General features: G+C 42.3%; 1 protein-coding gene across 3 annotated transcripts in view; it reads left to right on the forward strand.

Annotated features, from left to right (window-relative positions):
* Window positions 1-15,800, forward strand: part of SUMF1 (sulfatase modifying factor 1) — a 99,462-nt gene that overhangs the window by 53,401 nt on the left and 30,261 nt on the right. For 2 of the 3 annotated variants that reach the window (XM_024747086.1, XM_024747088.1), the window contains one exon: window positions 5,773-5,889. The exons of the other annotated variant lie outside the window; for it this stretch is intronic. In XM_024747086.1, coding sequence (XP_024602854.1) covers window positions 5,773-5,889 — 117 coding nt within the window. The remainder of the gene's footprint in view (window positions 1-5,772; window positions 5,890-15,800) is intronic. 3 annotated transcript variants of the gene reach the window in all.

Genomic DNA, 15,800 nt, shown 5'->3' on the forward strand with positions numbered 1-15,800 from the left:
TTTCTTGCCTAGAGAAGTTCCTTTAGCATTTGTTGTAAAGCTGGTTTGGTGGTGCTGAATTCTCTCTCCTTTTGCTTGTCTGTAAAGGTTTTAATTTCTCCATCAAATCTGAATGAGATCCTTGCTGGGTAGAGTAATCTGGGTTTCAGGTTTTTCTCCTTCATCACTTTATATTAGTCCTGCCAGTCCCTTCTGGCTTGCAGAGTTTGTGCTGAAAGATCAGCTGTTAACCTAAATCTATTCTATTTCCAAGACTTTGGATCATCTTGACTATAATTATTCTGAATTCTTTTTCAGGTAGACTACCTATTTCCTCTTCATTTGTTAGCTCTGGTGGGTTTTTATCTTGCTCCTTCATCTGCTGTGAGTTTTTCTGTCTTCTCAAGAAGGAGGGGGGGGAGGGAGGGAGGGAGGGAGGAAGGAGGGAAGGAAGGAAAGAAAGAAAGAAAGAGAAGATAAAATAAAATAAAGTAAGATTAAATAAAGTTATTAAAATAAAAATAATTGTTAAGAAAAAAATTTTTATTAAAAAGAAAAAAAATATGGACGGATAGAACCCTAGGACAAATGGTGGAAGCAAAGCTATACAGACAAAATCTCACACAGAAGCATATACATACGCACTCACAAAAAGAGGAAAAGGGGAAAAAGTAATAAATCTTGCTCTCAAAGTCCACCTCCTCAATTTGGGATGATTTGTAGTCTATTCATATATTCCACAGATGCAGGGTACATCAAGTTGATTGTGGAGTTTTAATCCACTGCTTCTGAGGCTGCTGAGAGAGATTTCCCTTTCTTTTCTTTGTTCTCACAGCACCAGTGGCTCAGCTTTGGATTTGGCCCCGCCTCTGACTGTAGGTCGCCGGAGGGCGTCAGTTCTTCGCTCAGACAGGATGGGGTTAAAAGAGCAGCTGCTTCGGGGACTCTGGCTTACTCAGGCCGGGGGGAAGAGAGGGGTACGGAGTCCGGGGCGAGCCCGCAGGGGCAGAGGCTGGCGTGACGTTGCACCAGCCTGAGGCGCGCTGTGCGTTCTCCCGGGGAAGTTGTCCCTGGATCCTGGGACCCTGGCAGTAGTCGTTCAGTAGGTGTTCTGTAGGAGTTGTTTCACGTGTAGATGTATTTCTGGTGTGTCTGGGGAGGAAGGTGATCTCCGCCTCTTACTCTTCCGCCATCTTCCCCTCATCCGCCTGTTTGTAGATTTTTTGATGATGGCCATTCTGACTGGTATGAGGTAATACCTCATTGTAGTTTTGATTTGCATTTCTCTAATGATTAGGGATGTTGAGCATCCTTTCATGTGGTGTTGGCAATATTTCGGATTTTTCATCATTAGTGTATAGAAATGCAAGAGATTTCTGTGCATTAATTTTGTATCCTGCTACTTTACCAAATTCATTGATTAGCTTGAGTAGTTTTCTGGTAGCATCTTTAGGATTCTCTATGTATAGTATAATGTCATCTGCAAGCAGTGACAGCTTTACTTCTTCTTTTCTGATTTGGATTCCTTTTCTTTCTTTTTCTTCTCTGATTGCTGTGGCTAAAACTTCCAAAACTATGTTGAATAATAGTGGTGAGAGTGTGGGCAACCTTGTCTTGTTCCTGATCTTAGTGGAAATGGTTTCAGTTTTTCCTCATTGAGAACGATGATGGCTGTGGGTTTGTCATATATGGCCTTTATTATGTTGAAGAAAGTTCCCTCTATGCCTACTTTGTGGAGGGTTTTTATCATAAATCAGTGTTGAATTTTGTCGAAAGCTTTTTCTGCATCTATTGAGATGATTGTATGGTTTTTATCCTTCAGTTCGTTAATATGGTGTATCACATTGACTGATTTGCATATATTGAAGATTCCTTGCATTCCTGGGATAAACCCCACTTGATCATGGTGTATGATCCTTTTAATGTGCTGTTGGATTCTGTTTGCTAGTATTTTGTTGAGGATTTTTTCATCTGTGTTCATCAGTGATACTGGCCTGTAGTTTTCTTTCTTTGTGACATCTTTGTCTGGTGTTGGTATCAGGGTGCTGGTGGCCTCATAGAATGAATTTGGGAACGTTCCTGCCTCTGCTATATTTTGGAAGAGTTTGAAAAGGATAGGTGTCGTTTTCTCTTAACACAGTCAGGAAAGACGTCTTGAGGCGAGGAAGCAGCACCTTAACTGGGTTTGTTGTTACAGAGAATAATTTTCTTTCAACAATCTTTCAAACAGTTGTCATTTTTAAAATGTTTGTATTTTTGTTTCACACAAATATGATTCTTCCAAAATTTATTTATGAATGTAGCACAGATATGTTATTTGGAACATCACCAAATGATTCCAGAATTTCAACTGAAATAATAAACAAATGAGAAAGACTGAGACACTGGAAAAGATGAAGGGATAGGAGGCACTTGACCTATGAGAACTTTAAAAATATTTTGAGCCATATGGTTAAAGCAATATGGTTTTTTTTTTTGCCGAGTTAATGTAAAAAAAAAAGTTGCATGAGAATATGTTGCCCTTAAATAGGCAATAGGTGCCTATGTGTGTGCTTCTAAAATTCTATGTATATGAGTTAGGTATATGATAAAGGTACCAACACAAACCAATGGGAACTGGATGTATTATTCAACAGGCAAAAGGCTAATCAGGCCATCTAGAAGTTGATTCTTCTCAAGTTTCCTTCAAGATCGCTTGTGCACTCATGGGTGCATAGTTTTAGTCAGTAAAATGAGTGATTAGAGACCTTGGGGTCTAAAGTATCTCAACCTGTTCTCAACCATTTCCTGGGTAAGAAGCCCAGCCAGTATCTCATGGGCCACCTTTTGTCGGCAGAACAGTGCTGCAGGATGAACAGAATAAGGTGCCGGATGAGGTTGCTCATGGTACCCCAGGAAAGATGACAGTTGGTGCAGAAGCAGGACAGTGGCCATCACGTGGTTTGAGAAGGGCCTTGGCAGCCTGGATGTCCCTCTTCAGTGGGAGTCTGTGTGAAGTAGGGCCACTGCCCTTAGCCTTGAAGCCTATGGCATGGGCTTCTGATGGACCACACAAATTATATTAGCGCCTGCCAGTTTTCATAAAAGGCCATGAGAAGCTGTATTGGACAGTTATGAATATTTTACAGCACTTAATGGCTACAGAATTTCTTGTCATTATTTAAGCACATGAGCCTCCAAGGAAAATAGTCATTTATTCTCAAGTCAGTGCACCTTTTCAGAAAACACCAGTTTCCGTATAAAATAAGGATACTTTACAGATATTTCGAGTTGGAACATTTAACTGTGGGTTCAACAGATGTCTGTTTGGAGTATATTCAACAGAACTTACCTGAAGAAGTTGCCATAGAAGTTCCTAAGACAAAATTAGAATAGTTACCAGGAGCCCGCAAATAATCAATTTGAGAAACAGGACCTGCGGAGAAAAAAAGCAGCAAGTTATACAGAGGCCACTTCCACCTATGTTTGGAATGAGACTTGATAAGATCTATACCTTTAAATTGGGACTGTTTACCCAGAGAATTATCTCAAGTCCTCCTTAGCTGCCTTGTTGTGTCCACAGGCCCCGGTCAGTTGAGAGCAGGAATTGAACTTTAATGATAGGATAGACTACAGTGAAATAGCTCCCTCCCCTGCTGTTTTATGTATTTTATTATTTTCACTCTGGTTGTAAACTGAGCAGACTATCCTGACCACAGTGAATTTGAAGAATTGGATTTGTGTATGGTTAGGCCTCTGTTGTACAGTTGTTAGTGTTTTGGTTTTCATGCCTATCAGCTCATTCACCTGAAAATAGACATGTTTGAAGTATTTCTCATGTACATTTGTCTTTTTCTGAGCTTTCTGGAAGGAAGCTTTGGTTGGTGTGATTAATTTAACCATGAGCGTTTAAAATTTTTGTACTCTCATGTGGTAATTTTGGGGGTGGTGACCTCCTGGTTTTACCTCACTTAAACGTCATATTGTTTAAAGAGGGAAAACCCCTGAAACCTTTGAGTAGATGCTCTTATTTCCTCATGTTATGGTTTAACCGCTCCAGATAGGCTAACTTGCTTGCCCAGTGGTTGCTGCGTGTTGGCACATAAAGGGGACCTCAGGCTGACTGACCTGAGAGCCCCTACACTCGTCTGCTCTCTGAGCCTGAGAAATGATTCCTTCTTCCAGAACGTTCGTTCCATCTCACTTGCTCTCGCGTCCCTTGCTCCTTCCCTTCTTTCCCTGAAACAACTTATTTTCTCCTTTTCCTTCCTTCTTTTCTCTTTCCAGCTGTTATTCTGTCTTGCTGTTCCTGATCATCTCCAAATTCTTGAAAGAACAGTGTCCTCTGGCCTTTCCTCCTTTACTGTCTCTCTGTCTTTTGAACTCTGACCTCAGTTCCCACAAGGCACTTCTACCTTTGTTGAGGAGGGTTCACCTTCAGCCCGAAATCTCTCCCTCTTGGGAGTTCCTGCACCTTTTCTTTCATTATCTTACCTTACTCATCCCACCCTGCCTTTCAGGATTGGATTTTTAATTTTTGGTATCCTCCTCCTTTCTCCCTCATTGAAGCTCATTCATGTCTATGTCATCAAACCCTTCCTGCTTTCATTCGACACGCATGGAATTACTGAATGAAGCAATGAATAGGTACCACTGTTTCCATAATGAATGCTGAGTAAGGAAGCAGAGTGGTAAACATTTTCAGCTTTCCACCTCGCCTGGATTAAGTTTCTTTTTCGGAGTAGCTTCATAACTTTGAAGTGCTCTGAATTGCCCAAGTATGAGATGCTTCCATATTTATGTGTCAATCTAAAACCTTCTGAAGCCAAGTAGAAGTGAATGGTATTCCTTTTAGTTCTACCTCATTAATTGGGAAAAAAACATGGATTTAAAAAAATAGTTTTAAAAAAAGAACCCCAAAGATAACAATATTTTTTTCATTTAAAAAATAAAAGTTTTCTTCATGTATGAGAATTTCTATTACAATATGTTAGGAAAAAGTTTGCGTCCCTAAAATAGCATAACTGTTCTGTACATATTTACTATTCAGTCAAAGATTTTTCTCCCCTCCTCCCCACCCTCCTTCTTACACAAGTGTTGCACTTTGGTACCATGTCTGTGACAGTATTATGTGGCAGACTGTCTGGTCTGCCTTTGAAATGTGATCAGACTACTTGCTGAAGAGCCTGTGCAGCTTACCTCATACTTCCACGTGCCAGAGATTGCAAACCCTCTATGTATTACAAATACGCTTGGTAATGAATTCACATTTTCTTTATAAAAACAAGTCCCCTCAGTGTTGCGATGATAACGACTGAGGCGTAAAGATAAGCTGGTGAGTTGGAGGGGGCTGGTGGAGAGGATAGAATTGCCTTGAGGTCTCTCAGTGCTAAAAAGACATCATGGCCAGCAGAGCTCAGCTGTACTGGTATGTACCAGATGACAAGACTGGTACTGGGTCTAATATGGTGTTTCTGTTATGCTTTTGAAGGTCTGAAGATGGTTTACCCCTCACTTCCCAGTCAGATACAGATTTGACTTATGACCAGTACTAGTCTCTCTATTAGGAATAATTTCATTGACTGTCCTACCATGTAATGTGAACTCTTCTTAGGTTTCTAAACTCCCTTTGAGAGCGCAAAGCTGAAGAATATCTTTCTTGTTTCTACATTGGCCAGATTGTATTTTCAGTGTTGGAATGAGAATCAATATTCATACTTTAAAGTAAGAGTTCTTTGTACATCTTTGTACCAAAGAGGTTTTCTAGACAAGATGAGTACTTTGACAACATTTCCCCCTTTTTTTAATTTTTAGGTTGACGCCTTTCCTCCCAATGGTTACGGCTTATACAATATAGTAGGGAATGCCTGGGAGTGGACTTCAGACTGGTGGACCATTCACCATTCTGTTGAAGAAACGATTATTAACCCAGTGAGTATCAGTCTCAGAATATGTACTGTGAAAAGGTTACATCCACCCCCTGGGCAGGCTGTGGCAGCAATTTCATGTGTTTCGGGTATTTATTTTCTATTGACGTTAATCTTGGAATTTCCCCAAAGGGATATTAAGTACTTGTCTCTCATTTCAACCTTAAAGCATTGTGTAGACATGTCTATGGACATTTTATATGCTGCTGGATTGCGATGGTGTTAATGATTTGAGGGAATCTGTCTATAACTTTAGAAATTATTTCAGCCTCATAAATGTGATCAAAGTTAGATATATAAATAAGCATGCAAGATGCATTAATGTTTATTAATAACTAGTGAGATCTGGTAGATGGTATTTATCATCCAGCTAATTGCCTGAGTTTTCATTGGTTGAAATTTTGATTGAAGAGCATTGTTTGGAGAAAATGAGAAAGGATGTTTTCTGCGTGAATGTTGAATCAGGAAGTTGAGTCATTTCATGATTATTTGCTGAACTCCCCAGTATGGCAGTTCAGTGCATCATAAACCTTGGGAATTGAGACAACCATGTTTAAGTTTTACCTTTTCTGGCATGGGAGGAATGTTGACTGCAGTTAGTGGACTACTCTGCCTCTAAAACCAAGCTCTCTCAGCAGAATATACAAAAATTGAGACGCTACAAAAACTGGGCACGTGGGTGGGAAGTACTTCCTTTAAAAAGAACATGACTGAATATTGCTTGTGTAAACAGATTGGGGGGAAAATACCATTTAAAAATCCTATCTCTAGCAAATTAGACATTCATAAGTCAGATCCAAGAATGTATATATATATACCCAAACTAGCTAGACTGGGAACTTAATATGTTTAATTTTAAACCTTAACCTCTTGAAAAGGCATAAAAGGTAGTGATAAAGAAAATTAATTCTTTGATCTCTTCTCAGTAGAGTGTTGAACAGCTCAGAGTAATTGAAGAAATTGTCAGACTCTGTGCCTCGGGCCATTTTTCAGAATACAGGGATAAATTTGTTTGATATGCTTGATTTTTCTTCACAGAATAACACATGGATTGCTCATGAATAATCTAGAGACAGAAATCTACTTTCTTGGGGGCAGATGAAAAAACTGAGTTTTTCGGAAACTGTCATTTCCTCCTTGTTTTCCTTGTACTTTCTGGCAGGGCTGGTGGAAGTAGTGGTCAAAGACAACCCATCTCTCCAAAATGAGAATAAGGTTGTGAAGTTCTCAGTGGGTTTGTGGTTGGGAGACGTCATTGTCTACTGGCAAGATGTGACTTGGCGTTTGCTGTCAGAATCAGAAATAGAATTTTTTTTCCCCTCAGATTAAAGCATCTGCATGTTTGGAAGGGGGTGCACGAGGCTTCAAAATGCTGGCAAGTTGTGAATGTATCTCTCTGACCATCTGTTGTTGAGCTGAGTGCTTATTGGTTTCAGTTTTATAATTGCTTGTGTTTCTTCTAAGGATTTACAGAAAAATCCATACTTTTCTTGTTTTCCCCAGTCCCGGGCTCTATCTCAGATGTTGTCTTTGGTCTATAAATCATTCTCCTTGTAGGTTTCTCTCTGTCACAGAGTCCTCATTTGCTTCCTTATTTGACTGGGATAAAATTCAACAGTTTTGAGAACTAAATCCCAACTCCCTTGCAAACTCAGACTCTTTCATTCAGATCTTCACAGCTCTCCTTCATTTGTAGAGCCACTGCCTGTCTCTCATCTGCATTACTGCATCAGCTTCCCAGCTGGGCTCCCTGCCGTCACTCCTTCTGCTCTACTGCAGCTGTAATGATCTTTATAGAGGACACGCTTAATGCTGTCACTCCTCTGTTTAAAATAAAGTACAAACTCTTGAACATGACTTCTGAAGGCTAAAATAATTTAGCCCTTGCTGATCTCTCAATGGCCACAGCTTTTTCTTCTTCTTTCAACATTTAATTATGAAATGTTACAAAAATTCGGACAAGTACAGAAAATAGCATAACAGATACCTATGATATCGACCATTTTGATTTAACGTATATTGACAGTATATTGTATTTACTATATTTCTTTTAGCTAAAGAACAAGAACAAAAACTAGTCAACACTTGATATTTGTCAGTATTTTTAATTTAAGCTATTCTGGTCAGTGTATAGTGCTATCTCACTGTGGTGTTTTTAGCCATCGTATATGTATATTAAAATTTATTTTGTTGAAGTACAGTTGATTTACAGTGTTGTGTTAACTTCTGCTGTACAGCAGAGTGATTCAGTTACACATAAATATACACATTCTTTTTCATATTCATTTCCGTTATGGTTTATCACAGGATATTGAATATAGTTCCCTGTGCTATACAGTAGGACCTTGTTTATCCATTCGAGATATACTAGTTTGCATTTAGTCATCATATATTAAAGTCTGTATCTGACAACTCTCATATCTGGCCACTCTGTTGATCTGCTTCTGTTGTCTGTTGTTCTTGAATTTTGGTCACATCTTGTTTTCTCACATGACTTGCTATTTTTGATTGAGTACCAGATGTTGTTTAAGAAAAACTGTGGTGATTATTTGAGATCTGGATAGTGGGATCTTTCTCTAGAGTGGACTTACCTTTGCTTCTGGAAACTTCTATTTCATATTAGCTTATTCCAATCAGGAATTGAGATGATTTCAAGCTGAGCTTCAGTCCCTGTGAGGGCTAGTTGGGTATAATTCTTCAGGGTACCAACGAACAGTCTAGGGGTTTTCCATGACTTTTCTTCCTTGTAGGGCGCCGAGCTGCAGGTTTTTCTTCCTTGGCCTATAAGTCTATGCAAAGTTCTTTTCAGCTTCTCAGCATTATAGCTGCTGCCATTGGAATCAATAGACCTCTGGAAAAATAAGCTCGTCTCTCTGGGCTTCCCTTCTCTCTGGGATTTGAGCCCTGCAGTTCCTCACAGCCCTGATAGTTCTCATCTGATCTGTTTAAACTCCCAATTGTCTTTGAGGTCTTTTTTCTTTTTAATTAATTAATTTTGGCTGCGTTGGGTCTTCGTTGTTGCGTGTGGGCTTTCTTTAGTTGCGGGGAGTGGGGACTACTCTTCGTTGCGGTGCATGGGCTTCTCATTGTGGTGGCTTCTCGTTGCGGAGCACAGGCGCTAGGTGTGTGGGCTTCAGTAGTTCTGGCACACAGGCTCAGTAGTTATGGCTCGCGGGCTCTAGAGCGCAGCCTCAGTAGTTGTGGCGCACGGGCTTAGTTGCTCCACAGCATGTGGGATCTTCCCGGACCAGGGTTCGAACCCGTGTCGCCTGCGTTGGCAGGCATATTTTTAACCAGTGCGCCACCAGGCAAGTCCCCTCTTTGAGGTCTTAATTTATTTGCCTTCCTTCCCTGATGGCCTGTGTATTACCAGTGCCTAGCAGAGAACCTGGTACATAATAACTGGTCCTGTAATAAAGCCAATTCCAGATACCTAGAATCAAGAGAGTTTGGTTACTCTTCATACTCCAGGTGTTTCAAAAGCAAAGGCTAGTTAAAAACAGATATTTTCAGGAAAAGCTTTGGACCAAAATACCCATGTGTTTAGTAAACATTTCAACCCAGGAACTGACCTCTTCAGTGTCATGTGTATATTTTAGTTCCAAGACTAAATCATAATGGCAAATCATTTTAAATCTTCTTTGGAGAGCTTAGGAAAAGTCAGTGCTCTGTATGCAGAGGCTATTCGGGGATTATCTTTTTCTTGTTCAGTGACTTCCAGGGAGCAAATGTTAATCATTAGTGTTTATTTTATTGGGTAGTCATTTATGGCAAAAGCAGGTGGTGGGAACACCTTGTGTGCTTTGTACACACAATCCTAGGAGAGACTGAGCTCTTTGGCCATATAGAGTGAGGGTCAATTTGGTCTTACCTGGTAGAAGGTTCTTGGGAGTGTGCATGCATGTGTGTGTGTGTTTTCTGGAACTACTTAGGGTGGCATCACCTCTTCCCACACAGATACAATCCAGAGTGTGGCTGTTGATACTACTGTTTTTTTTCACCCAATAATTACAATAATAAAAGATGATTTGTGGTTTTTTTCCTTTTCACTTACCTAACCCGGAGGCCCTTATTAATCTGTGGCAGTGTGTGGTGCTTTCAATAAAAGACTATGTAGAGCTTATGTAGCATCCTGCTTTCCCACACCTGCATCCTCACTCGCACTACCCTGGTATCATGCTGACTTGGTCGCTGGTGATGTGAAAGGATGGAGTCATCTATAATGTCTTTCCGCTCTTAGAGGTACACAGTTTCATTCAGGCAGCTTTTTTTCCCTAAGGGAAAGAATTCTAGTCTTAGAATTAGTCACAGTAACTCGGATTATAGCTCTGCCACTTAATAGTAAAGGAATCTCTAAACTTAGAATATATCTTAAGTTTCCTTATCTACAAACTGGGAATAACTATACCTATCTCATGAAATTGTTGGGAAGTTAAATTTGATAATGTTGTATGTAAAAATACTTTATACCCCAGAAGTACTATTGTGGTGGTGGTTTACTCTTTTTGTTTAAATTATTTTGGGGTACCTAATTGGGATATTGTATGCTTCTGTTCAGCAGAATTAATGAGGAATGTTGGCCTTTGGAAGCAGAGGGGGAGAAAATGATGTTTATAAATAATGAATGCCTAATATTCCTCCTATCCTTATCTTTTGTTACCATAGTCATCCTTACAATGAAAATCTCACTTCACGGCCCATTAAAGTCCAATGGGAATAAAGTTTTCTAAAAAGTATTCCTCCTCTGAATGAATCCCAGAGATTCTGTTTGTTTTGTTTTTGTCAACGTGGAGTTTGATTGTTCAGTTAGACTGTATAGCTCTAGACATTTGGGGAAGTGTGTTCTGTTTTGCAAGTGTGCATTGTTGTGGCTGGGAACTGACCAGGAGGCTGTAAGCCCTCCTTGTGTGCCAGCCATGGTTTGCAGTTTGCACTCTGCTCGTTTTGAAGGACACACATCTGAGCCCTTGCCCATCTCACAGGGCACATGCCAACCCTCTGACCTGAGGTGCTGGCAGGTGCCTAATGGCCAGTCCTGCTTTTGCCATTGGGTGACTGGACTTGGGGCGTGGACTTGGGTTTGCCCGTCCTCTAAACCAGCGATCCCCATCCTTTTTGGCACCAGGGACCGGTTTTGTGGAAGACAGTTTTTCCACGGACGGGGTGGGGGCGGGGGGTGAGGGATGGTTCAGTTGGTGACACGAGCGATGGGGAGCCGAAGATGAAGCTTCGCTCGCTGGCCTGCCGCTCACCTCCTGCCATGTGGCCTGGTTCCTAACAGGCCGCGGACCGGTATCGGTCTGTGCCCCAGGGGTCGCGGACCCCTGCCCTAAACTCCACATTTGGTTGTTCCTCTTCCCAATAAACCCTCTTCTGGCCTCCCACCACTACATGGATCAATGAATTTTGTATATCAAAAATGTTAGACCCCTGGGGCTTCCCTGGTGGTGCAGTGGTTAAGAATCCACCTGCTGATGCAGGGGACATGAGTTCGAGCCCTGTCCGGGAAGATCCCACATGCTGCGGAGCAACTAAGCCCGTGTGCCACAACTACTGAGCCTGTGCTCTAGAGCCCGTGAGCCATAACTACTGAGCCCGTGAGCCACAACTACTGAAGCCCACGCACCTAGAGCCCGTGCTCCACAACAAGAGAAGCCACCCAATGAGAAGCCCGTGCACCGCAACGAAGAGTAGCCCCCGCTCTCCGCAGCTAGAGAAAAGCCCGTGCACAGCAACAAAGACCCAACGCAGACAAAAAAATAAACTTAAAAAAAAAATGTTAGACCCCCGCTTAGCCTGTCTCCTAGCCCTCCTCTGCCTATGGCATGAGCCTGTCCTTGTCTCAGCTGGGCAAGAAACAGTAAATACCACATCGTCCTTAGTTGAGATTGCCCCACCCATCGGCAGCCTAAGCAGTGGAGCAGGCATACCCAGGATGTGGTAGGAGGAGTTCACTGAGGATTTTTATCTGCCGCAAGCCCTTCATTCACGTATTTTCAATGAGGACAGTTTAGAATAAATCAGTTTGATGTAGAAGTGACCTGGTATTCAAAATGAAAAAGGCATGAAAGTGTTAAGGAAGTTGATTTAAACTTGATAATAAATTACTGTGGTTGTAAATTATATTTAATAAATCCCAAAGGGAAAGCAGGGCAGTCAAAAATCATCAGTCTCTAGAGGCTATGCTTATGAAAAGAATTTTATCTTCTTCTCCCTAGTGGAAGATGAAAATCATTCTGGAGGAAAAGCTAATGTTTATCCATTGCCACTGTTCTTCGTGGTTCTGGAGCAAGGTTGATCATTCAACAACAGTAACAAAAAAAACTGTTGAAAAATAGAAGGAATAAGCTTGAATGTATATGGCTCAGATATTTAGATCCTGTGAACACATTTTCAAACACATTGTCCAAACACATGCTTCTTGCTTGAAAAGAGTAAATGCTAATTCCAGTTGCTATTTGGAAGGTGGTAAAAATGCTATTCACAATAATATTACCTTCACAATCTCATGTTACATCTCTGGACACCTCCTGTTCAAATAGAGTGGGACACCCAAATGTACTGTGGCCTCCTCTCTTAGTTTGGAGGATCAGTGGATCTTGGAGGGAAGTGAAAACTTCCAGCTTCTACCCCTGCAGGAACCCTTTCTTTGGTACCCATGACAGCTATGGTCCTGCAGCCTCGTGCTTCAAACTTCCTGGGGCCAAGAATGCCCTAAGGTCTGGGGCATCTAGTTGTGTTATCAGATGTTCTCACTGTTTGATGTTCTCGCACGGACAACCAAATATTCCATCCCTGGAGTTTCAGCTCACTGGTCCTCCTTCTGCAGTTGGTGGAATACAGAACACAGCTTCTGTCTTGTGCGTGAAAGCTTTTCAGATACCTGAAGAGAGTCATAGCCTGTGCCCCCTCGTCTTTCTCTTTCTTGATAAACATCCCCATTCCTTCAGCTGCACCTTGAATAACTTGGTTTCCAATCCAGGGCAACCCAGGTTACGTTCCTCTGAATAATATGAGTGTTTAAAAAAGTCCCATTTTCTAAATGGGCATCTGGAAATGTACACAGCATTCTAGATGTTCCCTGATAGATGCAAATAATAGTGTGGCTGTCCTTTTTCCTCCTTGTGTGTCATCAGGTCTCAGATTGTGGTAGGAGTTAAAGGTTGAGCCAGTGGAATTCAGTAGAGCCAGGTTTGGACTTTATTACTGTCACTGTGGTTTACCAGGTGTGTGACCCTGGGCAAGTCACTTAACTACTCTGGGACTCAGGTTTGCTCCTTTCATAAAGGGGGATGTAGATTCCTACTTCATAGAGTTGTGAGGAGCTGAGAGAGGGTTTGTAGCCACTTAGCACGATGTTTGGCAAATAGCAAGCATACGATACATGGCAGCTTCTGTTTTCAGCGGCACCGGTTCTGTCCTCCCCTGCTGAGTCCTCTCACTCCTATGTGTAGTAGTAGCAGCAGCAACAGGAGGAGCAGCTTGTCGTAGCCAAGTAAGACTTGCCTTTCTTCCCCAGCATATTGATTGTAGGCTGGGTCTCCCTACATATTGTTCTTATGCAGCTATGTGTTATGCATTTATTTTTTAAAGTAGTTTTCAAACTTCTTTGAATCTTCTCTTTATGTTATGTAGCTGTTTTTTTTTAAAATTGATTTATTTATTCTTTTTTTTTTTTTTTTTGGCTGTGTTGGGTCTTCATTGCTGCGTACAGGCTTTCTCTAGTTGTGGAGAGCGGGGCTACTCTTCACTGCGGTGCGCGGGCATCTCACTGCGGTGGCTTCTCTTGTTGCGGAGCACGGGCTCTAGGCACGCGGGCTTCAGTAGTTGTGGCACGTGGGCTTTAGAGCACAGACTCAGTAGTTGTGGCGCACGGGTTTAGTTGCTCTCTGGCATGTGGGATCTTCCCGGACCAGGGCTTGAACCTGTGTCCCCTGCATTGGCAAGGTGGATTCTTAACCACTGCGCCACCAGGGCAGCCCCATGTAGCTGTGTTTTGAAATGTAATGAGGAGCCTGTCTTTTCTGTCCATCAAATTCCATTTTTTTATAATGGGTTTCAACCTTCAGAGACTCCTTACAGACCTCATTGTGACTATCAGCTCTGTCATTTATGGTACTGGTTTTCTCTTCCAGCTTCTTACAATCAACCAGTTTGGCTGTGGTTTTGTCAGTGATACCACGTGAATGGGACGAGGCTCAAGGCAGAGGTCAGCCCTGGGGTCAGGCCGCATTTCCTGAGGACTTATACTGTGTCATGGGGCCGTATCGGCTCTCGGGGATGCAAAGATGCATGAGACGGGCTGGCTGTTAGGGAGCGCGTAGTCCAGGGAGAGGGTGGGTAGTGATCAGGTACATCACGATGTGCTGCGGTGAGATTTGCTGCTGATGTGGTTGAGGTGCGGCCTCCCTGAGCTCTTTTCTCTGCCGGTTAGAGCCGTGAAGCCTTCTCTGAGGAGGTGCCCTTAGAAAGGACGGCAGCAGTTGTGTGCCAGGTCCTTGGCTTCCAGACACAGGAAGGACATGGCATGGCCTTGTGAGGAATTCATGGTAAGCAGAGAAAGGGTGTTCATTCCTTTATTTTCCTGCTGCTTTCAGTTTCTTGAAGCCTTGCCTTTTCCATACTCATGGTGAAAGTAAAAGTAAAAGCAGTGAGGGGTGTGTGTGTGTGTGTGTTTCTTTTAGTTTTGTCGCAGTGTATTTTTCTTCTCCTTATGGGCACAGTCGAGCTGTTTCAAGAATTTCTGTTAGCTAACCAACTAGGGGCTTTGGAGAGTGACTTGTGAATTGCTTTCCTAGTTTGGCATGCTCTGTAAAAGGGCTTTTCTGAGCTCTCTTTTTCACAGTGTAGAGCACTCCTGGGAGGGGGGAGCCATATGCTCTAAGATTGGGATGACAGAAGGTCGGCATAATGGGTTGGGGTTATAACAAAAACGTGACAGGCAAAGAGCAAAGAGTTTGCTAATGTGGTTATTTGCTGTCCTCAGTCGGGTTCTTCCTGCTGCACTGAATAACAGAACCGTGGCCTCGTGATGGAAGCACAGGTCAGCAGCCTGGGTTTCCGTCTGAGATTTAGCTTTAACATGTCAAGGGGCCTTAGGTGAGTCGTCTTGCCCTTGTCTGGCTTACTGCTTCATCTGTAAATTTTGCTGGGGTTGTAGCAGGGGTACAGTACAATCCTAGGGTACAGTAAATCTGGACAGCAGCCCTGGAGTCTCGTGCTGGCCTGGAAAACAGGCAGTGATGGATGGAGAAGCTGGCAGGAACATGGTTAGGAGGACAGGTTTTAAAATGATTCACACCTCGTTCTACTTCCTAGTTTTGCCACCGATGGCATGGTGGCCTTGGGAGAAGGGGGTGACATCTTTTGATTTTGTTTTCTCATCTATAAAGTGGGAGTAACGATAAAATTTAAGGACATTGGGTTGTTCTGAGAATTCACAAGAGATTCAAGCACATGGCACTGTACCTGCACGGTAAGTACTCCGTAAACGAGAGATGATTACTTTCCAAGCACCCCGCAGTTGGAACATTTCCATTTTGAAAATCCTTTCCCCTTCAGCACATCCTCTTGTTTATTATACCAGATTATGTTCTTTTCTTTCATTTATTTAATAAGCATTTACTGAGCACTTGCTTTGTCCTAGGGGCAGACATAAATGTCACACCATCCTTGCCTACAGAGAGTTTGAGTTTCACAGTCCCTAATTACGGTTCCTTTCTTCCATGATACTAGGAAGCCTTTGCCCCACTGACACTTAGGAAATCAGAACTGAAGCCCAGGTTTTTGGCTTCCTTTCAGAGGTTGTTTATTCCTTCTCTGCACCTCTGTTTACCTGGAAGGGGCCACGGGAAAAGGAGGGTGGGGGCTTGCAGAGTCTCTGTCACTTGGGTCCCTTATTTATTTGGGTCCACA

This window comes from Neophocaena asiaeorientalis, unplaced genomic scaffold, assembly GCF_003031525.2.
Source record: "Neophocaena asiaeorientalis asiaeorientalis breed wild unplaced genomic scaffold, Neophocaena_asiaeorientalis_V1.1 scaffold130, whole genome shotgun sequence".
Lineage (NCBI taxonomy): Eukaryota > Metazoa > Chordata > Mammalia > Artiodactyla > Phocoenidae > Neophocaena > Neophocaena asiaeorientalis.